The sequence below is a fragment of the Anoplolepis gracilipes genome, chromosome 3, assembly GCF_047496725.1.
Source record: "Anoplolepis gracilipes chromosome 3, ASM4749672v1, whole genome shotgun sequence".
Lineage (NCBI taxonomy): Eukaryota > Metazoa > Arthropoda > Insecta > Hymenoptera > Formicidae > Anoplolepis > Anoplolepis gracilipes.
This window is the reverse complement of record NC_132972.1, coordinates 273,673-301,479: the sequence shown is the minus strand read 5'-3', so window position 1 is coordinate 301,479 and position 27,807 is coordinate 273,673. Positions and strand designations below refer to the sequence as shown.

The following is a 27,807-nucleotide window of genomic DNA, read 5'->3' as shown; positions in this document are numbered from 1 at the left end:
AATTTCCTTTAAAATTACAAGATAAAATTATTTACAATCTGTAAGATCCAATTCAAATGTAATGCTGAAATGCAAAGTAGAAGAAACTCATTAATAATCTTGCAAATATATATACATATATATGTATATAAACAGAAAATGTAAAAAATTAATTAATGTGTCGTACAAAATTATAGTTGCAAAATATCTGTCTGTTTGAAAAATAAATATTATCAATATGTACATATTAAAATCAAAGATTTGAAAATGAACTTTATCTCTATATTATTTGCTTAAAGAATTTACAGAACGTAATAGCAAATAGCATTTTTGCACGCAAATTATACCTGAATTTGATGAATTTTACATTCGATAATGTAACAATTCTCGATCGCGAATGATTGCGTGACGCAATGTACTTTGTAGAAAATACATAGGTGGAAATCAATTTTCTTCTTTTAAATTTCAAATCACAAGGACAAGAAGATGGTGGGAGAATCTAAGAATCTCCAATTACAAGGAGATTGTGCGAGACACGAAACGAAAAGGAGGAACAGCGCGGCACGTGCTCGAGCACGCACGACTCGTCGAGGGTATAATCCACGAGACGTATTCTTCACGTTCGAAAGTATGTTGGAAGGCACTCGAAGCAGAGCTTACGAGGCAGCACAATTGCTGGAGAAAAAGATAGAAACTTCTTGAATATGCTCAACTCCAATTTTTAATATAAAGTTATCAACATGAAGAGTCATTTTTACTGGAGAATAATTTGATCGGCAACGTTGTTATCAAACACATATATTATTTAATCTCAAGGGCAATTAAAAAATTTTATTCTGAACAAAATATAGAGATAGATTTGTCTAACTAGAGTAGCTAGAAGAACGCCAAAGGAGGATCGCGGGAAAAGTTGGGGATAGCGGAATGTTCGCAGCTGCTTTCAGTGCTTACCACGAGTACCACGCGGAAAGTTTCATCGGCACCTGATGCCACCGACAAAATTTCAGCCAGTGGTTAAGGACGCCGTTGAATAATGTAGAAAGCTAGCACCCTGTCGAGAATACGCCGGAATCGTTCAGGAGCAACGAAAGGATGTTAAATGTCGGTGGCGGCTAGTAACCAAACTCATATCCTTCTCGTGCAAACGTTGACGTTACAAACCCAAAATTCACGTTTATTTCAAACTGCTTCTCACACAAGTAGACTCGATTATTTCTTGTGATTCACTAACATTTTAAGATTATTGCACTTTTTTTCATATTTAGTCTACAAGGGAAAAATTATAATTAAAACGCGTGCAAAATCTAATTCAAAAAAACAATTAATATCGATAATCACTAAGATTAATTAAAATTATGGGATATATGTATAATAATTGTCTCTTGTAAAAGGCAAAATCTTGGCTTCTGGAAAAAAAAAAAAACTCAATCGGTAAACAATGAGGAAATAATTCTCGTAAGAGAAACATCAATCAAATATAAAAAAAATCATGTAGACGTGAAAAGTTTGCGTTTCGAGTCGATATGTATCGCCTGTATTGTTGCCTTTTTACCGTGTATGTGATTGGCGGTCGATGATGTCGTGACAGAGAGAGAGAGAGAGAGAGAGAGAGAAAGAGGTGTGAAAGTAATCGCGGAAAGTTCGATGACAGTTTAATAAGACATTCTGTTCATATAATTAGATATAATTATATTCCATAGAATGTAGAAAGATTGCAAACATAATTAAAATGTTACAGTGTGATGCAACATATATTATATTAATAATATAATATATATGGAACTAAATTATAATTATAATTATTTATAGTTTTTTATATATTATATTATTAATATATATATATATAATCTACTATTATTATCTGTAATTTAAAATCTCTATAGTTCACACTAGAATGCCTCACAAGCATCTATTCATAAAAATTATTAAAATATTAATTAAAAATTAGATTATTTGAGACGTATATATAAATACCGAGGTGAGACGTTCGTGTTTCGTCTATAATAAATTGTCTATAATAATTAATTGTGCACATATACATACTATACGGATGATAAATTATTTGTTAACGATTGTATATTTATTTGTCGAGTTGTTTGCATTAAAATTTGAAATTGCAATAGTTATTCATAAAACATAATACTCGCATGTAATATTCATATATATTATTGAATAAAAATATTAAGCGCGTATATTTTGTATATAATATATATTTATACATTAAGCAGTATATTCTATGATTACATATTCTATAATTATATATTCTAATTTTTACTATAATATTTTCTCCATGTAAAAATTTTTATCATATTATTTCGTGGCGGAAGAAAAAATATAGAGCGGTAAGATGTACAGCGCGAAGCGTGTATTACGGGGAAAAAACAGGGACGATTCTCGACGAATTCGTCGACGAGAGCTACACACGCCTATCACGCACCCGCAGTGACGCCAGAAAGAGCCACTTCCTCCGTATGCTACCAGAATCGATTTATAATCATCACTACACTATATCTAATAATTTACATCAGACTATTGAACTATAAACTATATAATGTATCGAGTGCGTGCTCCGCGAAATATTTTCCGATCATCTACAAAAAATTAATTGTGCATATATGTATAAAAATTATAAATTATGTATATTTTTTTTATTGTTTATAAATGATTACGCAATAGTTTGATATTTAAAGATTTTTGAATAATTGCAATATTTCTTTAAAATATAATATACGTATATTATATTATTGAATATATAATATTGAATAAAATCATCCTTCTATTTCTTTTATATATGTTTATGTACAATTAGTATATTCCGCGATAATTATTCTATAATTATTCTAATTTTTACTGTAATATTGTTCTCATGTGGAAATTTTTATCATATTAATTCGTCGCGGAACAAGGAATACGGAGCAGTAACATGTATGTACAGCGCAAAGCGTATTTCGGGAAAAAAACATCGGAGACGATTTTCGGAATTTGTCGACGAGCAGCTGCACGTAGCCAGGCGCCTAATTACGCAAAGCCTTGTCTACAATAAGTCGATGATCATAAGAAGTTTAATCAAAAAGTTCAATATCCCGTAGAGGGGAGGTCAGTATCAGAGAGATCACTGCCGGGCGATGTTGATCCTCTGTTTCGCGCGTCTTAAATCGGTCGAAAGGGAGAATTTCGCGGGCGAACAAGTGTCGGGGGTGCCGAATCGAATAACGGGCCATTATCTCAGCACGTTTATGTAGTCTCCGCGATCATGATAATGATAGACGACTCCGAGATAATTTATCGCTTTATTGCAAATGGCGGATTTCGAACGAGTGTCGAGAATGCCGAGAGTTGAAAGACAGACAATCGTTTCAGGGTATTATTTATTAATCCGCGCAAAAGAATGCACCGAGTTTTTGTATCGTGTATTATACAATATATAACGCGTTGTACGTGTAATTTTATTATCCGTGTGGCGACAATCAAGCGAGAAAATATCGCTACGTATATCTGTATAATGTAATATCCGAAAATATTTAGTTATATAATTTGCCGATTGCTCGCGCGATGAATACTATTATTTTTTTCGCATTATTCTATGTCGTAAATAAAACAAAGTTCGGGCTGAGGAGTGCCGAGGAGATTATTATCGAGAGTGTCGTGCAAAATGTCGCACGATTGTCATAAGTGATTAATTAGTGTACTCATGGTCATTTAAGTGCAAGTGTTTTGTGAGTGTTTTGTGCTTTCGAAAATACATCGGCAGAGGATTAGGATGAAACTTGGAATGACATCAGGTTTTTAATAATAAGGTAATTTACTACGTTTTCGTGGAATTAATTTTTTTTTTTTTTTTTTTTTTTTTTTTTTTTGTCACGATGATCGCATAGCATATTTCACGCAATTCCATTTGGGTGTATGAAGCTGGATTTCATTTTGTGAAAACTCTTATTAATTAATTATTAATATTGAATTTAATAGTTTTAGGTAGATTAAATAAATAGTTTTACCTAGTAGAGGAAAAAAAAAGAATGTGAAAGAGTTGTGTTCTCGAAACAGGCATCGTCACGGCAAGCTTACATAATGTCAGTTTTGTTTTTATTCTAGCGAAATTATTTCTTGCCCTCTCGTATTCTTCTTTGGTGTTCCTCAGCATATTAGGATCGGCCTTTCTCACTTTTTATCATCCGCCTAGCTCCTGTCTTCTTTTTCTCTTCGGCGTTGACTGTATCGCTCCGGTGAGCTACGAGGATGCCTCTCGACCCCGACTAAATTGCACCATTAATTGCACCTTACACGCGTGGTATGCAACTATGTCGAGTGTAATAGGCCGTCCTTGGCCCAGATACCAATTCTTGGAGACAGTATTCGGTATATTGCGCAGATGCTGCGCTCGACATTTATCACTTGAACTATTTGCTGAAAAATGAAAATTTATCAACAATTAATTATCTTATTGTTGGTCTATTAATTATTACATAGTTTGATAAATTATTTTTTATTATTTTAAGTTGTTTAAAAATATTATTTAAAAATTGAGAAACGATACGAATATACATATACCATAAGAATAATATTACGTACATTATTATTTTAATATAGTAATTTAAAAAATATATTTATATTTTTATATAAAAAATTAATATTTACAAATTGTACACCGATAGTACCTCATATTAAAATATTAATAACGTACGTAATAATATGTTATTTTATTTAACTATTGTGTAAAATTCATTAAAAATAAATAGCACGTCATGCACAAAATAAATAATGAAAAAATAAATGCATATTTCTTATATAATTATCTTGGCGATGATTAGCCATGTTATAAAATAATTCTTTAATATCGTTTGCTAATGTTTGATCTGTATTAAATCTCACGGCATCGATGTAATAAATTAAAGATAAATAAAATGATTTAATTAACATGATTTTAATTAATTAAATTTTTTCTTAATTTATGAAAATATTTATTCAAAGTTATTAAATTCTTCACATTTTTTACTGCATTTCTACTTGATTACATGAGAAAATTCCATTACTCGCGATAAAGCTTAATTAGACTATTTTTACCAAAATTTTCACCATATCCATCTTCATTAAATTTGGTCAAGGGTACGATGTTTGATTGATTTGCAACAGTCGACTTGGCAAGATATCTCATTAAGAGTAACATCGTAGTGACTGGTTGTACCAGCTGCTCATGGTGTACGCTTCGTACACTGGCAAGGATGCGGGACATCTAGAGCAAGCCGTACTCCCCGTCCAACAAAGGCCATTGCGCGTATGTAACGCCATTCCGAGATATTTATGATCCGTCCTGTAGCGATTTACCTTACCCTCCGTCTCCGCGGTGGCGAGACGGAGGGTAAGGTCCCATCCCATCTTGCTCCACCTCCACCTCCGGCTCCGGCTCCATTTACTCACGTTGCACCGCACGCACGCTCTCTTCTGCAAATACGACAATTTGTTTCTTCTTGTACACTCGCGCTAAAATGCACACTCGCATGCTCTCGTGCATGCCGTCGAACCGACCATGTGTATACAAGTGACGAACATGTAGCGCGCACATTTGATAGTCACAACGCGAATCAATTGAGTGTGCACCACACGTTCCACGTGTCACGCGAAATACACACGCGTGTATGTCGCCAATTCAGCTTACCCTCGTCGACGAAATATCCGTTCGTGCATGATTGTACGCTCGTCATCGAGTTTGAGTTTATCTGTCACTGAGCGCACACACTTGGTTACTCATCTCACCTTTGTATCTTACGTCATGATTCGCATAGTTTCGTTTGACAGATATACGCTGGCAAAAATATTGTTCTTGAGTGTAACACGTTTGTGTAGACTCGTCTGATTTAATGGATTAATTTTCACGAAAATAATTATCTATCGAAAACAATGTGTTGAAAAGTTTTAATAATATTATTTGAAAATATATTTGAAAAATATTTGTAGAGAGAAAATATTTAAAAAATTAAAAAATATATATATACAAACGAACAAAGTGAAGGAAAATTCGTAACTGGACTAAGAGATTCAATGTAATCTAGAAATGTAATCTTTTATAGGAGCAATTTCAAACTGAAATGAACCAACTTGATAAGGTTTACTTTGAGTATGAAATTGTATGCAGAGTGGATCTCATGAATTATGGATTTTGCCTACTTCTTATGATATTATATATCGAAAGCATTATTTTATTCTGAATAACAACAGTCTCTTGTAACATTTATTTATTTTTGGCGAAACACCATTTACATTAAACGTACTCTCTCATCTATGTCTCAGGTATATTTTATTTATCTAATATTTTTACATTATTTCGCCATTTCTTCAAAAATCACAAAATCAATTATTGTTTCTCTTAGAATTTAATTATACTCGCTGTTATTAATTATCATTTTATTCATTTATATATATACAATATTATATACGACACATATCACATTTATTAAATTCTTCTATAAGCTTCTATCTTCTTTCTCTCTCTTTCTCGCATGCTTCTCTTCCTCTTCTCTTCCTCTTTCTCGCCTCATTTAGCTCTCTCAAATTTCCCGAACCGAAATTGACTGAACCGTCATGTCAGTGAGACACTGCGACGGCTTAGCTGCGAAATGAACTTCGACCTCTTGAACGTTCATCCGAGCAAAACCACTCGCGACTGTCTTTGTTCATTCGTAGCGGCTTCCATCTCGGTACGGGTGCCAATTTAAGAAGCTTATAAAAGGAAGTGCACCTTGGCCACGGAATGCAAATCTTCACTTTTCCGAGCATCAAGAAAATTGCACTCTTTTTAAACTGACGTACCGCGCTTTCGTTGCTGTGTGATAAAAATCGCTCTTGCTAAGCAATATTAATTTCAAATATTAAACTCACTTATGTATGCATATTTTCATTGATCACATTTATTAATACGTATAGAGACGTTGGAAAAATGTCCTGAAAATTATGTCACCATTTTTTAAAATTTCATAAAATCGAAAACTGATTCTTAATTCAATCATTAAAAACTTAAAACGATAAATACATTTTTTTTAATTTAACTTTTGTACATCGATAGGAAATTTTTTCAACAGCGAAAGAAATACATATATGTATACGTGAGTTGGCTCGAAGCTCATATTGCAATCTATCACGAACTTCAAATTGATCATTCGCAAAACTTGAATGTCAAACGAAAATCCTCTCGTTGCCTCGCTGCTCTTTTTCCTAGCCGTTGCTTGGCTTACGAAACAGGATTCGTTCCGCTGGCGAGACCGTATGTAATTTGTTTGTGTGCGTCCGGACGAGTTTTCCACATCCGCACCCATTTCGTTTCTCTTCGCGTAGTTTCGGCGCCTCTGCACAATTGCGAACGACCAAACTTTCCCGGCTGGCACGACGCCATCCTCGTAGTGGACTATGTCCGAATATGTTTATGGTTACGTTTACGCTGACGATAATTTTCGAACAATGTCTGTCGCAACTAGTCGCTCCTCGTCAGTCGATCTCGAAAATCTTGCTTGGAATTTCATTATATGACTTTATACTTTCCTTGAAGAAGAAACAAATAATAATGAGGCAATGGTACGTGTACGTGGTCGACTCGAAATTTTTATTACAAAATGATTATTATAGCTTTATAATCGATATAATCATGCATGTAATTGTGCATTTAAAGCGATAAATAAATATTTTTGCATAATACGAAAATAATTTATTTGGTCAGAAATTTCTATTTAATTAACACACAAAACGTTGTAAAATAATAAGCATATTCGATTTATGACTAATTACCAATTATAATTAAAACACATACACACATACATTATTATTGCAAAAATATCATTCAAATTTTGAAGAACAAAGGAAAAATCAATGCAAATTAATGTTGCAAAATGTAATAGTGATAAAGAGATAATTGCCAGAAATAATCGCGTACATAGGTTTCATTGTACATACACTTTTATCTATTAGATCAATATCATAGTTTCGATAAAACATTAACGAATAAACAGTAGAAATAATGGAGAACAGCGGAAAGCAAGGAAGCAACGTGTATACATAAATCCGCCTGCTTCCGACTACTGAAGACGTATTGTCAGCCTGCAATTTAAGTCCCGCTATTCAACCAATCTTCTCTGTTTCCTTCCTTTCCATGGTTATGATTTTGAAATAAAACGTGAAACTCGAAAGGTTGAGTCATGTGAAATACGTTTACATATGTATATATATACATATTTGAATAGTTTACTACGTTTTATAATAGAGTGACATATTTCGTATAATTTTATACTTCTTTTATACTGCGTAGTAAACTATTCAAATATATACAGGAGATTGAATTCGTTAATCCTGAAAACTTTGCTACATTTCAAAATTCACGACCAAAATTAATTTTAATATTCATAATTTTAGAGGTCAATAAGGGATCGTTCTGTTACAAGCGGTCGGGAATTATAAGTAAATTATTGAGTAAATTATTTCCACAGTTTGTACATATAATACACATTTCAATTTTTGATATTATATTAATTTTATAAATTTAATAATATATATTATAAATACATATTATTTCTGAAGTAAATTTTTCAGGAAAAATATTTACAATTTTAAAAATTAACAAAAATATATACATATCCTATTTTTTTTTTTTTTTTTTTTTTATTTCTCAAAACTATAATTTAATTTTGCACCTTTTTTGAAAGAAACTTTAGACTTTAGGTCACAGAGTTATTAACATAAGAGCATTTATGATCCGAGGTGATATAGTTTTGACCTGTACGAAGATGATTTTATTTTTTAATAACGAATGATAAAGAAGAGGAAACGAGGGCTTGTCCCGTTCGATCCAGACTGGCCGCTCCGTAAAGCCACGGAATCGAATTAACGTCTTGATGTTTCCGATTGATTTCTGCTACGCGACGAATGCGCAATCCGCCGGAAATCATTCGCCGGGATGGAAAGGAAGGAAGGGTAAGTGTGCAGGAGAGGAACTTTTATATAATGCTTTGAAAACCCATTAAGATAGCAAGGGTCACTTTTGGGTCGCGACTCGACGATCTTTTCACTATGACAGCCGGAAGGTATGTATATGTACATGTATGTACATATACATACATATATAGTAAATATATCTCGATAGAGAACATATATTTCTCGATATTTATATACGCCAAAGCCGATAAATCTATAAAAGCTCATTTATACGAGAATCATAACTCAACAAAGTGGCTGTTTCATATATACATATGTTTATCCCGACATTCTTTGATGCATCACGCGAAAGAGTTGCAACATTTTAACAAATAATTATTCAATTACAATTTTTATTTATGAATTATTTTATTTTATTAAAATTTTATCAATTATTTTATTAAATCTTATACATATATGTCATGACTTTCCATATTTTTTTAAAATTAATAAGTTGAAAATTTCATAAAATTAAAAAATAAAAATGGATATTTGAGTCGAGCGCAGTCTAGAATAAATTAAAACCGCGCGAAAAGAAAAATTTGCACATCTAATTCAGAACGTCGCGTCATCTTGAACTTTAGCTCCTTAATTCGCACCTGCTGCTGCTCGAATTCCCATATCGCGGCTTTCGGTACAGCAGTCGTATCTTTCTTCGCAGATGGCTATTACTCGACTAGAGCAGCTTCTGTCTCTTACCGAGCAACTGATAAGACAAATGTCTCTTCTTCTTTCATTTTCTCTCTCTCTCTCTCTCTCTCTCTCTCTCTCTCTCTCTGTCTTTCAATTTTTTTATTAAAAGCAGCTTTGCGAATAATAAAAATAATATAGTAAGATTCTATAATAATTATTCTAGTTATTTCATAAATATTCTTTTTAATTACGTATTTATAAAGATACTTATAAAACTTATTATTTATTAAAGCTACTTATACAATAATTTTTATTTTCTTTAATTATCATGTATATTTCAGTATTGTTTTTAAAATCTGAAAATATAAAACTCAACTTTTGCTTTTGCCTCTGAATATATTTATTATTACAATATTATTTTTCGAGTCTTTTATATGGATATTTTGTAATGTACCCACTAAAATTACTGACAATACAAGTGGAGCATACCTTAATTCTGTTTGCGGGAGACTTTCAGCACCGTATGTATTATTACAAATTATTATTTCGCGGCACGTAGTAGTGTATAAAGCGTCCGTAAGTTCCGCAAACACACAATGCCGGATGAAGACGAAATACTTGGCAACGAGCGCATGACACGGCGCAGTTATAGAGGAGAGATGAATCGAGGAAGAAAACAGAGAGGAGTTGGCGGAACGTGCAAGAGCAGCAGGTACTCGTCGAGGATGGATAAAGGGAGTAATTTTCGCGGGTACACAAGCTGTAATTATTAATGAAACGGATGGCGGCGGCGTTGCACTTGGTCGCACTCGGGCTCAACAGCCGACTTTCTCGTCTTCGGTAACACAATGTGAAGCTTTCCGGCTCCATCTCCTCTCAAGACTCACGTTTATAGGGCTTCATTTTTCATTTCATATGTCCGTTGGAATAATACACCACCGAGGTTGCTCTATCGTGCTCACTTAAGGGGCGTTGCCGTTTTTTATTCTTATTCTCGTCGTCGTTCTTACTTTCGTGAAATTCTTCTCACACCATGACTCGACTCGATTTTACTGTTACTGTAATTGTCTGTTTTTCAAAGCGCCATCACTACGAGAGAACGTTTGTAATATAAAATTCCATGATCTCTGGAAAACGAGCTGCGGAATTTTAGTAAAATGCGATGAATTATATACTTAAATATAATATATACAAGTTTCTTGTACTAATATAAAATTTATATAAATTATGCAACATAATTTATAAATTAAATCATACGCGTTTCTGTGATATTTTTAACTTTTGTACATGGTACGATTCAAAGTTTACGTGAACCAATTTCATTGGATAGAATATCTGTTTCAGGAAATCCAGCAAGACACAATTTGCTGAAATAGAAAGACTTAAGATGAAAATAATTCTGTACACATAGTACATGCCATCTCGTAATTACAAGCTTACGTGCGAACTTTAGAGATCCATGAGTTGTTTACAACAATCTCTTTCGTGTATTAGATTATTTTATAAAATTATAGAGTGGTTTTCTTCTAATTTATCATTTATAACGAATCATTTTTCAATTCACGTTTTAAGAAATGACGTCTTTTAAAGATTAGAGGTATTAACGTTCTTGGCTAAATCCTATTGAAAAAAAAATTTGATTTATATTCTTATCTTAGTTAGAGAAATATAATGCACACATCAAAGAGATCTTCAAATCAAATTTTACAGTATGCATAAAAATAGATATAATATTTTCTCTTTTCTTTGTCTTTCTTGATTTATTTCCACTTTAGTTGTTTTCATTTATAGAATTGACGAAATTGTAGAGTGCATTCACAGGCAAAAGAATTTCAAAAATACGACTAAAATATTAACAAAAGTAGATGGATTATACTTATTAATATGATGAAATTATGAAATTATTATCTAACCTAATATATTATAAAAATATATTAACCTAATATAAATTATCTAATCTAATATTTTATTGAATTTCTATTTATTTAAATATATATCAATTAGACATTATTATGAGAGCTGTCAAAATTTTTATTTCATTGATAAGGTATGTATACTTAAATTAATCTCTAGTTTGTTAGATTTTTATTGTAAAAATCCGGCAAGTGGCATATTTTATTAAAAAATATAAAATTAATTTTTAAAAATTAAAAAATTTATTTTGATTATATTTTTTTTTTATTCAGCACTATTAAACAATAGACAAATCTTGAAAACTTAAAGCTTTATTTATTTTGATAATTTTTATTGACTTAATTTCTTTTAGCATGCAATATTATCAAAAAGTACGTTAAAAACAAATAGAAGCAAGCTAAAAAAGATGTGTGCATAGATAAACGAGCGAATGACATCGTCTCTCATAATAAATATTTATTAAACTTAAAGAAGGGCGCAAAAAATAATGTTCGAATAAATTATTGCAACATGCGAATAATTTATATGTATGAGAATAAAAATATATACATATATATTGTGTATAAAAGAGAAATGAGATTATATAATAAGAAATATAATTAGTAGAAATAAAATAAATTATAAAATGAAAGTCGCGTGTAATGGATACGATTATGGTGAAGAGGGAGAGAGAGAGAGAGAGAGAGAGAGTAAATGAAGCTTTGTAACTTTTATAAGGAAGACATTCTTTTGATTTATACGAAAAGTGACAAACTTGTCGCTACGGAGTAAGATGACTTATGGAACATTTTTGCATAATACACACTCGACGTTGTTCGCTCTATTTCCCGAGTCAAGAGACCTTAATTTTAGCTTATAAAGCTAAAAGAAGTACGAGTCTCGAGTATCGCAAACGTTAAACAGATTAATGCGTACCATCTTTATGTCCAGAGTTAAGAATGGCAAAATGGGGCAAGGTGCAAGGTAATAAATACCAGCAGGCAACTGAATGTTACTACCGAATCGAGAAAGTAGAAACTTTAGACAAAACAAATGTGAATACAGTGATAACTAAGTAAATTCTATTCTACCAGGTTGCGATGATGGAAGGCAGAAAAAAGAGGAACATAGAATAATTCCTTTCCCCTAGATACTCACTCAGTAATTTTATGAAAAGTTATTTAATTCCACATAGGCTTTCTACAGAGGCTACCTGAGAGAAACAGTTTTCAACTTTATTTCTCTAATATATCATCCATTATATTAATTATACTATAAAATGTATTGTTATATGAACTTGTATGTTATATGTATATATTGTATATTAATGCGCACAGATTGATATAAATTATTCAAACTGTAATTAAAAGAATCAGTGTAATAAAAAATTAATTAGATAGTGATATAGAATGTATGAAAAATGTATATTTACAAAATATGTGAATAATGTTGTTAAGGGGATCCTTAACAACATTACAGATTTTGAAAATCTCTTTTTTGGCTACAAGGATTGATAAATCCTTCTTCACAATTAAAGTACTTATAAAAACAACACGCGGGGACTAATAATTTCATATAAAAATGATAAAAGAAAAAATTATAAAAGATGACAGTTACGTCGCAACAATAATATTTATTTAATATAAAAAGTTGTACGGTATGTTCGTGCAAGAGATATAGCGTCCGCGTTTGGAATAACAGAATAGAATATTATTGTAGTAAACTTATGGAAATGACATTAGAAGCCTAGTAAAAAAGATTTTCAAAATCTGTAAAAAATTACTCTCGTGCATCTGTAAGTGCGCGAGATTGAAACACAAACTTACGTCAGGCGTGATTTCTAAAAGTTTACAAATATTCCTTCATGCAATTCCTAGCAGAAACATATCTTATTTTGTGTGTATTGCAAAACTTTTATATTAACCAAATATATTGTCATGTTAGGTTTAATTTTGGTCGATAATATAGAAGGGATTTTGGATCCCTTTAATACTAATAATAATAATACTATTGCCGGATTAACGTAAAACGATCTTGAGAGCAAAGGCCTGGTAACGCCTTTCTCACTGGTTGCAAACCAAGTAGATTCCAGTTTGCGCGTGCATTATCTCGACTGTTTAGCGATAAATATTTCACGCCAATGTTTCGCACAGTACATTGGAAAGCCATTATGCTCGATCTCGCCCTTTCTCTTTCTCTCACACGTGTCCGTCCTATACTCGCGATTTACGCACCATTGCATTCTGTCGATGCACACATTGGTTGCGCTTAATCCGCGGTGAATAGGATTGCCATCAAATTTACTGCCTTCTTTGTGAACATTAGTCGTCGACGAGGTAGATGATTGGGATAAAAGTGATTACGATCAGGAATTATCATCCAGAATGGAAATGTTAGGTAAGAGAAGATTTCTAATGTCTAAATTTGATAAATTCTTAATATGATATCGATCGGCTAATCTTTTTTCGGTTCAAAGTTCAAATATCGAATATAAACACAATGTATTTTTCAATTTCCTGCATTTTTCATATATCTATTGTATTTTTCGCATCGAAAATCACCGAGATTATATTAATCCCTCAATTCCTGGATGACAGATATTTTCTAAAAACATTCTGTTTATAACCGCTTTTTGATTAGCGAGCGAGACTGAATATATCATTTTTGTTCAATTTCTCGGATAATTTTGGCACAGATTTCCGTTTTATCGGCAAGCTATAATACACATACCATATACATATATACGTACATATGCTACTCGAAAAAAGATATATGTGGCTGGAATTCCAATCCTGCCACCGCAAATGGAGCACGCCTGTTACTCGCTGCGCCACACCACCGCGACGCGACGATAAATAAGTGATTACACTTTTGGCAACGACACTAGCGCAAGAAGAAGCGCATTACATTGATGCTGCACATTTCTTACATCTTTTCATTGTATATTATATTTTTTTAAGTTTATACACGAGATAATATCTGATGATGCAATTATATGACAGAATTATATGCGCAGAAAAAAAAAATAAGTGTCAAATCAAAACTTATATACACGTATAAACGCGTTCATTGTTTCATATATACGCAACAGATTATAATCTTCTTAGAAAAATTTAAAAGTCTTAAGTTTTAACAATATTATAATCTTATTTCAATACTACAATTGTCATTTCAAGAATAAAATAATTATTTTAACTCTAAAAAAAAAATTATAATCTTCAATTTGGACATGTGTTATTTTCTATCCAACATTTTTTCCTATTCATTCAAGAAAATTATTCTTAAATAAGAAGAATATATTTTTCTTAGTTAAACTATATAAAAAATGTGTCTTCATCTAAACAAATTTTTTTTTTGTTTAACGCAATACAATCTCATTTTAAGATTTACATTTTGAAACTAAAGATGTTGTTAAAATAAGAATATTCTTTTTTTTTCTGTGTAGCATATCGTCTCTCTGCGTTAATTATTTTAAAATAAACTCTATAGAATAAAACGATTTAATTCTTAAAATTCCCTTCCATTATAATGGGAGAGAAAATGAGAGAAAAAAGAGAAAAAAGAGAAAGAGACAGTGTGTATGTTTTTAATCAGTATTAAAAGAAATCTAATAATGACTTTGTTTGATAATACGTTTATAATACTTTCCACAGAAGAGTAAGACTATTTTATAAAGGATCAGCTGTCTGCAATTCGATGTATGATAAAATTTGTCGAAACATTGCTTATATGATCATTATCGTTTAATTACACGTGCGACTGCCGTTATGCGAGTTTGACCGGAGCTTATGGTCAAAATTTATGCGAGTGATCCGCGACGGTACTCTTCGCTCGAGTTCTCTTGCAGCACGTCGCCCGCGGAGATGCAATTTTGAAGGCAATTTAACTTGAGCCACAAGAGCAAGCGTAAGCTATGGGCAAATGTTTACTGTGAAAATCGTTATAGTCGTTCCGAAAGCTTCCGGATCGTGCTCTCACGAGTACTCGGAGACGAGAATGTCTCATACGCATGGCCGCGCGCGCTTAATCCTCCTATTCGCCGGCTCTTGTCCTGCTTTTCACTTTGTCGAGATCTTTTTATCTGGAAGGTTTTCCTCGTACACTTTCTTGTTGCTACAATAAAAACGATCTCGTCCTGATGTTCTGCAATAGACAATATTGACAACCATGGAGGATCTAGAATCAGCAGTTTTTATCTTTCAGGTTCTATTTCGAGTTTCGAGTGAAAACTACATATTGTATATATTCGCGTAACGCTATAAAAATATAATAAGCTTTAAATTATTGTATATTAAAAATTTTCGAAATCACATTTATGCACATAATCTTCTGTCAACCGATTTGTATTTAATATATATGTTACGATGTTTACATTGTCATATATTGCGCAGCTTTAGACCCTTTTTAAATTGAGATCACGTAATTAAAGTTTTTTATTCTAGTCTTTATGTCTTCGACAATATTATCTACAGATATATAGTGTGTCTACTATGTAGGTCATTATTTTTAATATAATAATAAAAGAATGCAAGTACATCTTTTTTTTCTTTTTCCGAACTAAAAGATAAAGTTTTGTATTTTTAGCATTGCTCGATTTTTGAGATTGAAAGATATGTTTCTTCAAAATTAAACGATAATAATATTTTGAGAAATATGATTTTATTTAAATCTAACAATAAGTACGTAATTAATTTGTTTCCTGCTGAACAATAAATAAAAGATTTAAATTTGTATGTGTATATAAAAGCATATAACGGCATAAATTAATTTTGCAATACTTGTTTAAAACAAATATATTATTTATATTACAGATATAGTTTATTATTATTGGATATTATTTATACTTTATACATATGTATATAATCTTGTTAAAGATATGCGTTATCATGCATTACACATTATTTTTAGATCATATAGATCAATCGCTTTTATATAGATACACCGGAGCCTAACATTGATAAAATTACATTTTCTAAAATAAAAAATTAAATTGCTTAAATTATTTGTTTGAGAAAAAAAATATATTAATACATACCCTTCAAATACTGGTGCCACAAGTCAATAATATTCTTTTTAATCAATTTGTCAAATTAAAATGAAATATTATAATTGCATACTTCTTTCTTTTATCACCAATTTTTTAATTTTATTAATTACTAGTTTTATATAATATTTATTCAACTATTTTGCGCCATAGGCAAAATAATTTATCTTTTGTCGGAACACGTATTGGGCTACCTTAAATAATGGAGAAATTCCTGAGTTTCTCGAGTAATAACAGCTAAGCATTCCGACTCTGTAATATCGCCCTTCCTCTCAGCACTTTCCCATACTCTCACATTTTACTCCCCTTTACTGTCCCTCTATGCCCTTTGTCGGTGCATTCGGTGCTCACGCGCGCACTTACACTTGTTCACTTTTCGCGAGCAAAGTCTTTTCAACTAGATTTAGGAAAATTAATCTTGATAAAATATCATTTTTTTTTTCAACTTAAACACCAGTATATTAAATAATCAATAATAATAATAATAATCAATAAAATTGATTTTTACACAAGTCTCTCTTCTTCCATTTCCTACTTTTGACTCGTTGCACAATGAATAAAACTCTTCCGATCAAAATAAAGCTGAACGTTTATACTCGAAATAAAATGCGACGCGTCTCTTGTGCGCAGCTCACGACGTAAACGAGATTTACGGCACTTGCGTCACCTTTTCGTTCGCGCCAAATATTGAACTCTCTAAAACAATAAAACCAAGATTTATGATGTACGATAAATTAAGCATTTCCACATGTGCATGTCACTTCACTACAAAAGCTCTTGCGCATATTCTTAAAAAATATATGACGAAAACTTTTTTTTCCTCTTCCCCAATGAAAGAATATAAAATGCGCAATATTTATATTTTCAATCTTCAGAGTTTTTTCAATAAAACCCACTTATACACTCGCACATTTACTTTATTTTTATTGCAATTTCGATAATCTTTACGTAAAATTAATTTTGATGCCACGAAAGGCATAGTACTTTCTTTATTTCCATAATCTATTGCCAAGCTCTGTTTGATTGCATCATTATGACATCATACATGTAGATATATGCTGTTATATTTTTATACTGTTATCTGTGCTACGGTGTTTTATGACGGATTATATTGCCACTTTGTCATCAATAAAGTTAAAGAAATATTTTAAAATGTATTCTGAGTTGCCTTTTAGAAATATGATATTCGTACATAGTAGTTCGAGTCAACGAAGCAGACATCAATGGCAAGATATCGATAAGTGTATATAAATTAACAGAGTGAATTCGAACAATTGTCTTGAAGTAGTGAATTAAATTGTAATATTCATGAAAAGTTGTATATTATAATTGTGTTAAAAAACTCAGAAGAATTTTTTTTTTAATACGCAATATAAAAGATATATCAATAAAGTATTTTTAGCAACTGATTTTTGGAAAAGTAAATAATTAATTGTAAATGATTTTTCTTTGGCGGAAAAATTGATTCAAAGTTTATCGTCCATTATAAATCTCGTAATTTATTTAAGTATGAATAATTTATGATAATTTGAATAGCACATTGAGTCGATTACTTTGATATTCTTCAGTTTTAATAAAACATGATAAAATATTACAAACTTTAAGTTATTTAAATTTAAATTATTTCGATCCTTGAGAGATTTATATAAATTCACGAAAAAGATTTACATAAAGTAATTCAATACATTTTTAATATATACAACCGCGTACACTGTTTGTACATATTTATAGCCGGAAGAAAAACATATTTCGAATTCTAAATGAATTATTTATAATAAATATTCTTTTTACGGGTAAAATCAAAAACAATAGAAGAAATATAGCTGGAGAGAGAATATTAATCCTATCTCTAAACTATTATGAATAATGATAAAGTATTTTCGAGATATTTTATTATTCATGAATCATGATAAACAAAATACGATATACAAAAAAATATGGTTTTTATATTATCTATTTTTTTGTGATTTTTTACAATCTTTAAATGTGAAAACCTGATGACTATTCAATAGATTTTTCTTTGGATATCAAAATTCTTTGTCAGCTTTTCATTCACCCTACGTTCTATTTCGCAAACGTCTCCTTTGCACTTTCAACTGCACACGAACTCTCGGAACCGCGTTAGTTGCTCTTTTATGATGCACTTTACGGTCTTTGGGAGGAAATTCAGTTTTATTATAAAAGAATTCTCAGGCGCACCGTTGACTGCGAAACGCTATCCTTTTTTCTTCCGTTCTTTGCTCATCGATAAACTCGGTACGAGATAGTTCACGCCGATATAAGATGTCGCACAGAAGCTAGTTTCATTATGACCTTACCTCTCTATCCGAAAGTTATTCTGAAAAATTTGAAAATTGTGTATTAAGTAAAAACAAAAAATTTTAAAAATGAGAAAATATGAAATTAATGAACGGAATTGTTGCAATAACGAAGAAGATATTGTTGTAATTTATCAGATGAATCACCTCGAAGCAGTTTAATTTTACAGCGTCATCTACAACGTCGTATAATTGAAAATCTAAAATTTATTGTTGAAATTAACGAGAAAGTCTCTGCGCTTTGAATTTACCAGATCAATTAAAAAACGAAAATTACTGCCCAAGACATTGTGGTGCATAGATTGAGGGCATTACTTGAAGAGAGTGAACATTAGTAGACATTGCTTGGGCATTAGTGAGCATTACAGGGCTACTTATTTGGACAGCAAACATTACGTCACATATTTCATAGTAATGTCAACTGCTTTAATACATTAGTAATTAGTAACGTTCATCCTTTTATTTCTTGTTTTGTAAAGCAATCTGTCCGTAAAGCTAGAAATCTGTCTTTTAATTTTCTTGAACATTGCGAAATATTCCTAATGGAAATTATGAGATATTACGTCTCTTTTTCTTTTTTCTAAAAAATGATACAATAATTATTATATTATTATTGGCATTTGTATATTATGCAAATTTTTAATTAGCAATTTATTGTTCCTCGGAAATTATTATTTTTTTTATCACTATTCCATTGAGTATCATTAGAAGTGATAATACAAAAAAGAAAGACTCGAATAGAAGATAATCAATAATATAAAACGTAATATAAGTATTTTATAAATATGTCATATATTTATATTAATTGTATGAGGCATATATATATATATATATATATATATATATATATATATATATATATATATATATGTTATAAAATTTGTTTTTATTTTCATCGATCAACACGTAACTTTAAAAATATTTTATTAAAATTGAATTTATCGAAACTTATTAGATAGAACGAGCCTGTACGTCGCAGCTGCAAGATCGAACAGAAAATGGGAATTACTTTTTCTTTAATCACATTTTATCGATTATATAAAAATAAAAACGCTGCGGTTGTAGCAAGTTCCTCTCAAGAGAATTTCTGCCTCGTACACTTGAGTTACTTTTTTTCCGAAGTCACATGGAAGTGTATAGTTTTGGAAGCGTGGAGAAAGATGAGAAACGTTGGCGTGTGCGCGCTTCAGAGAGTAAGGTGTCCTTATAAAGAGCGGTCGTAAAGTGCTGAACGTCGCTTAAAGGGTCGTCTTCAGGCTGCTATTACTTCGAGAAGAGCACTTTGCCAATGCACTATTACCAATACACGAAACACGATGATACTGACGGGAAATGATAGAGTCGAAAGGCGGAGGCAATAGTTAATCTTAACTCGGATCTCTTCCCTTCAGAGCGAGCTTGTCTGACGAAGAATGTCCTTATTCCCTGTTTACTCGCGATCTCACCCGTTTTACTTTGGCGCACAAAGCGCATACTTATATATACACATTAAAGGAGAGTATCATGTAATATTACTTTATCGATTAGCCAATTCGATCTTAAAAGCATTCTTGTAAATGTCAATTTTTCTTCGATAAAAAATAGACTTTTGTTTTTTCTAGGACTAGCGCTTACTTTTTTGTTTCAATTTTTATATAAAATGTGGTTAGTATTATTTATATTTATTATAAATATCAACAAATAATTGTATTAAAAATATTAATAGAGATGAAAAGTGCATTCACATTAATTAAACTTTTATTATATAAAATAGGGTAGCCATACGGAAAAAATGGCCATAGGCTGTAATTTTTTCAATAATCGCATACATAGTGCGCTTTTTTAGTCATTATCAAAGATAATCGATATTTACAGTAATTTATGCGCATACATTGTTCGAAATACTCGATATTGTGAATCTTATATCATATTTTTACTTTTGCCTGTCTGCAAAGTTTTTCATTTGTCCACTAAAAACTGTTATAACGTCGAATAAATTACAGTTAATTGACGTTAGACATATCATAAAGATATTGTAAGTAATTGTTGTATGACCTACAATTGTTATTTTCGTTTTCACAATTTTTTTTATAAATACTATGGCCATCTTTCCGTCACTATGGTCACCTTTTCCTTAAAAGTTGGGTAAGATGGCCAACGCTTACGTTGTAATATTTTGATATAAAATTTCTATGAAATATTTTCCTTTTAATTTCGATATAATATTACGCAATTTAAGCTTCAGCGAAGCTAATATGTCAAACGCTATTAAAAAAAATAACAAAAATAAAAGTATATTTTTTTGCATTTTAAAAAACTATGGCCATCTTTTACCCGAGTTTACCCTATAATAAAAATGATGCGTTATAAATTATCAATATTAAGCTGGATATTTGTTTGAAATGTGAAATAGGAAAGCATCACCTTAGCGCCAACAAATTTCCGGATGGATAGGCGTGGCTAAAAAGAAGAACTGAATCAATCTTCCTCAGGAAATAATATCGCACATTTTATCTCGCGAGAAACGTACGCCTGGGTAGATTATTCAAAAATTACCGCCTGTCATTGAGAACGCTCGTCAACTAGATGTTACGTGAAAAGTTTTTACGATGTTTCGCCCTTATCCAGGACTTGAATGGCAGGCGATCAATCCTGATGTCGGAAACTCGAAGAGGTCTATCACGTTGGCGAAATTGATTTAAAGACCGCATCGTAATCCTTTCGTCGGGTCCTCGCCGACGCCCAACGAGATTTCATTAACGCGGAATGAGATAAAGTCGGTAGTAGGTACATAATATTGTCGCGCCTTGTACATTTCCCCAGAGCATACAAATTGCTTTGTCTCGGTGGCTATTTTTCTCTGATTTCACTCTGACCACACAGGTGATCGGGACAAATAACGTTCGACGAAATTTCCCTTTACGACCATCCTTTACACCGTCTAATCCTCCTCGTAAAAGCCAACGCTCTTGGTGAATCGTAGCTTTTCTCGCTATAGAACGCCGCAAGGAAGAGTTGGAAGAAAGCTTCAAGACGTTGCGAATAAAAGGAACGATATCGTCGAAGTGAAATTGAGACGAGAGATTTCAGCGCGGATTTCAACGGGAAACAAATCGGGCACCGTCGCGTTATCGAACTCCCGACGGCGATGTAAATTCGATAGATAGATAGGTTCATCGCAAAATACAATAGGATTATTTTCAAATGTACATATGGTATGATCTAGGGCGAAACTAAAGCAAATGCAAATATTGCAAACCTATGTCACTATTTTTACGCGAATAATAATTTATTTGATTAGAAACATGTGCGTACATGTAAATTACATTCGCTTAATCGATAAATTTTTTTATTTTTCAGAGTTTGCCACAAACACCGGCCGGTGGTGCTGGCGGGAAAGCAGGCGCGAGTAGTACCGGCTCAGGTGCTGGGATGGTCAATGGTGCTGGTGCCGATCATGAAAACATCCGGGATGGTGCTGGCATAGATGCAGAACTCGTAAGTACATACATAATTAATTGGTATATATTCATATAACTTTTTCTTTCTCTTTATATATGTATATCATATATATTTTTTTAACTTAAAAGAAAATTAAATGTAAAATATATTCCATCACATAGTATTAAGCAGCAACATTTTCGAATTTATTACCCTTTATTAAAATGTCATTAATATTTTAATAAAGGACAATAAACCTGAAAAAAATATTAATATTTTAATAAAGGGTAATAAATCCGACAATGTGTTGCTTAATATCATGTGAAAAAATTAAAATAGTAGTATTTATATACATATATACATATTTATTGTATGTTCATTTTACAAATTATATTGACGTAGAATTTTTTGTACGATAACCACAGTTATATGATTATATAAACTTTTCTTTTGTAATTCAAGTGTGCAATGAAATGTTGCAACGGTACTCTTTGTATTCTTAAAAGTTGATTAAATTTAGGTACTTTTCACGGTTAATGAGTTTCGGCAGGCAAAACGGCATCGTCGTCGACTAAGTTGAAGTAGAACAAATCATTGTCTTTCTTTGTCGATAATTTCAACGCTTTTGGAAAAGTTTCTCGCAAATGCGCTACCGCGACGAAAGTTTTATATGGCAAAAGAACCGACCGGTAAAGCGGCTATTCGTTGCACCGGATGCTATTGTTTACTTCGTTCTACTTTAGTTTGAGTAGGCCCTTTTATTGCCGCGTACCACGGGATTAGTAGAGTGAAAAATAAAGAGAGAAGAAAAAAGAAAAGTCTCGCGTTGACATGTCATGGGAAATTACGCTCCACCTCTAACGATAAATTATACACAAGAAGTCTACATTCAAAATTTCATGCAGAATGCATATTCGCTACGTATTTTATATTTTATTATCCCAAAATTATAAATATTTAATTTTCAACACACATATTAGCACATACAAATTCTAATGAAACTTGAGCTCAAATTTATATGTATTTTAATGTGTTGTAATGAAATTTCAACTTAAATTTATACGTACATATACATATCAGTAAATAATAAAAATTGATAATATATAAGAGGATTTCTTGCACAGTTTTTATTAAGGAAAAGGATAATCCGCGTGCGAAAAAAAAATTTTAAAAAATTTAACATTTGTGTGTATTATAACACGAGTTAAAAGAGAAGGAAAGGAAACGGCGAAGATTCGGAAAGCATGCAATACGGGATCTGACCAGGCGGTAGAAAAAGCTAGCTGGAATTCAGGAATTAAACGATTACTTCCGAAGTTAACCATTGTTCCCGGCAGTCCATCAATCCGCCTCTCCGACGATTCTCCCAACCGTTTTTTCGCACGTCGATCTATTCGCACGGAATTAAAACCGTTATCTGCTTCCCTCCACCCGCTTTGCCAAGTTTCGAAGATGGAGGAATGAGTAGCGAAGGGTAGAATCTATGTGCAAACGTTGGACAAAAGGAATACGAATGGGTAGCGGCTGGTCATTTTGACCTGTGATTTTGACAACATATATATTTTATCAAACTTACTATTAATATAGTACCATCCTTTTTTTCCAAAACATGTTTGAGTTTTTTCATATTTATCAGCTATTTTAATATTCTATAATATTCTATAATACGCAAAGTATAAATAAATAAATTAATATAATAGATTAGTATAATAGATTGATAATACATACGTACTATGTGTATGTATGCAATCTAACACAGGTATAATATTTACATGAAAATGTCATTGATCTTTTTTACTTTAACAATTTCCTTTTCACATAACAACTTTTTTAGACTTTTTTAAACATTTATTTAAATAATATCATAGTATTTTTAGATATGCAATCATATATGAATTTCAATTAGCAAAAACATTTCGGAGAAAAAATGTTACGTGTTATATGTGTATATATATTTTTTTGTTTTTGAACGAACAGTTAATAAAAGAAATTTTGAGTATACGTGTAAGTAACAAAACTATCTTTGCGGAATCCAATTGGATTGCTAGTGATCGATATTATTCATCTGGCTTTATATGGGTATTTTTAATCGAGCTTCTGGAAAAGCTCACGCCCACCGTGATTGTTCGTTCGTTCGAAATGTCGGCGCTACGATAGGCGTTAACAATTTTTTCATCGCTGTCCCCATTCTCTCCGTGCTCTTCCTCTTTTCCATCTCGGCCGAATTTTTTGCAATTTTTTCGGTGTCTATCGATTTACATGCGCCAGCAAAATCGACGATGCTTACGTCGTTTGCCGCGCTCGTCTAGCAGTTTATAATCGAAAAGCGGTGGAACGCGAGTTTCGGTGGCATGGCAGGCCAGATGAAGTTGGGAACGTTTTATTGTGCTTACTACAACTCGTTGTCCCGTTTTCTGGCTGTTGCGATATATGGTATTGAAGCCGTCTCACCTCTCGTGACCATCCTTATGTATTTGCGTATTCATCTCTGCGTCGCTTATATGACAGAAGTAAAATTGAAAACGTGGTAGGATCAGGAATATTTATTATATCTCGCATATTCTTTCACGTCAATATGTAATAGGACATAGTTTCTAGAAATCGTAATACATTTTTCTTTATGCTCTATTCCAAAAATAAACGTGTGTATATATGCGTGTATATTGCGTATTACAAAGAAAATTTGATTATTAAATTTTATATCCACAACAAAATAAAAAAAAAATTAAAATTATACATAGATAATTTGCTTTTTTGTTTTTTCTACTTTGCTGTCCAGTATAATCCAATAAAATAAATAATACAATTTTTCTTAAATATATATATTAATATATCTATGCAGTTTCCTATAATTATGTATATATTGATATTTGTATAATCTAGATAATTTTTTGAAAAAAATATTTTTACTAAAAATTATAAAATAAGAATTCTTGAGTTTTAACTCGAAATCAAAGATTTATACCACTCTGCAAATTTGAATATTTTATTAAGCTACGCAGAAATAGCAATATCTCTATTGCGGGTTTGCTTTTTATATATTTTAAATTGGAAATACTTTCAATTTGTACTTTTACTACTCGGAAAAATTATTTATACGTAAGTCACTTTGTATTGTTTTTTCTTTCATCATATGAGTAGTTGACAAAAAAAAAAAAAAAAAAAGTTAAACATTTGGAATTAGAGTGGTATATCTCGTTTCGTTTCAACGAAGGTTATCGCGTCAGTTTGTGAATTTCTACAGAGAACAACTTTTGCGTAATTGCAGTATAAAGTTTTTCGCTAGGAAAAAAGCAAAAGGCAGTAAATGTGTACGTTATTTTTTTTCTCCTTTTACGTTTATCTTCACGAAATGCACTTTAATTCATTTCAACATTCGTCTCACGGCTGTTTCTACATTATTCTTTTAGAATGTGTTAAACATTATTAATAATTGAATTGTAATGTAAAACTAAGTAACATTTACTACAAAATCATAATCATTTTTAATTTGAATAATGAAACTTGAAACGTTAAAGAGAAAAAGAAGAAGGTCGAGAGAGAATTATTTAAAATACATATTAGGTATTATTATTTTGTTTAAAATATGCGTAGACAATACAAATGTTTAATAGTTTCTATTATCTAAAAGAATTAATGTTTCTAAGATAAGTTACTCTCTCTCTCTCTCTCTCTCTATAAATCGAAACTTTTTTGCTCTTTTCTACAATCGACTCGCGTGAGTGATTTAGGAGCGACACAGACGAATCGAAAGCGTAAGGGTCCATCCTGCGTGTCTTGTAGCAATTTTCTGTGGTAAAGAAAATCAATTCCATTGTCATTATGTTACCAATTTATTATATTTCTCTTATTCAAGTTATATTAATCTCAAAATTTCTTACAAAAGCGAACACTAACACGCAGTGATTTCTGTAGGCTGAATTATTCATGAATATTTGATGTCACTTTTTTTTTCAAATTTTGCAATATTTTATTTCCTTTATCTTTTATGGTTTTTTTCTGATTCCTGGATAAAGAAGCTAAAAAGGGAAATGAGAAAGATTATCGTTGCTTATTATATATTATACATATTTAATCAAACGAAGTAGCAAGAAATATTAGAAAGATGCATTCAGTACATCTGCTAACTCAGAAACTCGCATATTTGCTTAACTAAATGGTAGATTAGCAAAATGTCTGACCAAAGTTGCGCGTAACAGTTTCGCAATTATGCAAATTTCTTTAATTTCTTCCTGACCATCTGCGACGAGCGTTAATGTCGTGTAATAAAGGAACCGAATTATAGGAAGGATGCTTATTATATATATGTATGTATATGCTACCTGCATCAAAATATTTTTCTCAGATTTCCGCAATTTAATTGACACTCATTACTTACATAAAAAAAAAGTAATTAGCAGTGAAAAATAGTACGCATGAAGCAGTAGAAAATAATTTTTTAATTTATACAAATAATGTATAATTAAATTTTTTCTTGTTGTTTGAATATAACTTTTCTCTTTCTTATGTTTTCTTTTATAATAGCTTTCAACGGAACATCTTAATTACTATAATGCTACGAAAAAAAATATATGTATGTTATATTATGTATAAAAATTAACACAATACTCAACTTATATAAACTTTTTAATTTACTTTATAAATGTACTTTTGATTTTCAAATTTCTTTCATAATATCATGATGATATTAATTTGAAGAATTGGATTTTCGCATTTTCAAGTTTAAAGTTTTGAGGTTTGAATTTTAAAAGTCTGCAGTGGGAATGTTGAATTTTGAAGTGAATTTTTGATTTTTCGAATTTGGATTTTCTATTCTGGGATTTAGAATTTGAAAATTTGATTTTGAATTGAGAACTCAAATTTGACTTTTTAATTTTAATTTTAATTTTAAATGTGATATTAATCTTAATTTTAATATTGATTTTGATTTTAAGTTTAATTTAAATTTAATTCTAATTTCTGATTTTAATTTTAATTTGCATTTTAACTTAAAATTCTGGGTAAAAATGGACTGACAGGTTTTGTTTCAAGGAATTATAGATTATATAATTTATGTATGTATATGTTGGTATAGATAGATATTTATATTTATGTTTATTAGTTCATTTCGGTTTAGTTTATTTTATTTTATGGGGTATATTTTTGAATTATATTTGGTAGAATTAATAAGCGTACTCATATATGGTTTTTTAGAATTCAAGGTATGAAATGGTTATATGTAAATACGTGAAACATGCAAGCTGAAAGCCATTCTAAGCCGAAAGGCAAGGATTAAGAATAAATAACAATATCAAGATGTATTTTTGATCAATCTCTCTTTACAGAATATATTTTTTATTCCGACATTTTCTTCGTTTTTCATATATATAAAGAGTTAAAGAGAGAAAGAGTATTCAATGTATTCTAAATTATCAAATTACAAAAATGCAGTAGAAAAAAAAGCAGTTACATAAGTAACTGTTCTCCATAATAGTGAAAGAGACGCCTAACGTTTTATTAAGCCGAATACGTAAAAACTGTAATCGGCCAATGCGAAGGAATAGAAGCGGATAGAAACGCGTTTATCGA

General features: G+C 31.2%; 1 protein-coding gene across 1 annotated transcript in view; it reads left to right on the top strand.

Annotated features, from left to right (window-relative positions):
- Positions 1-27,807, top strand: part of LOC140664135 (uncharacterized) — a 287,413-nt gene that overhangs the window by 231,906 nt on the left and 27,700 nt on the right. The window contains exon 4 of the mRNA XM_072888921.1: positions 22,159-22,296. Within this exon, the coding sequence (XP_072745022.1) occupies positions 22,159-22,296 (138 nt within the window). The remainder of the gene's footprint in view (positions 1-22,158; positions 22,297-27,807) is intronic.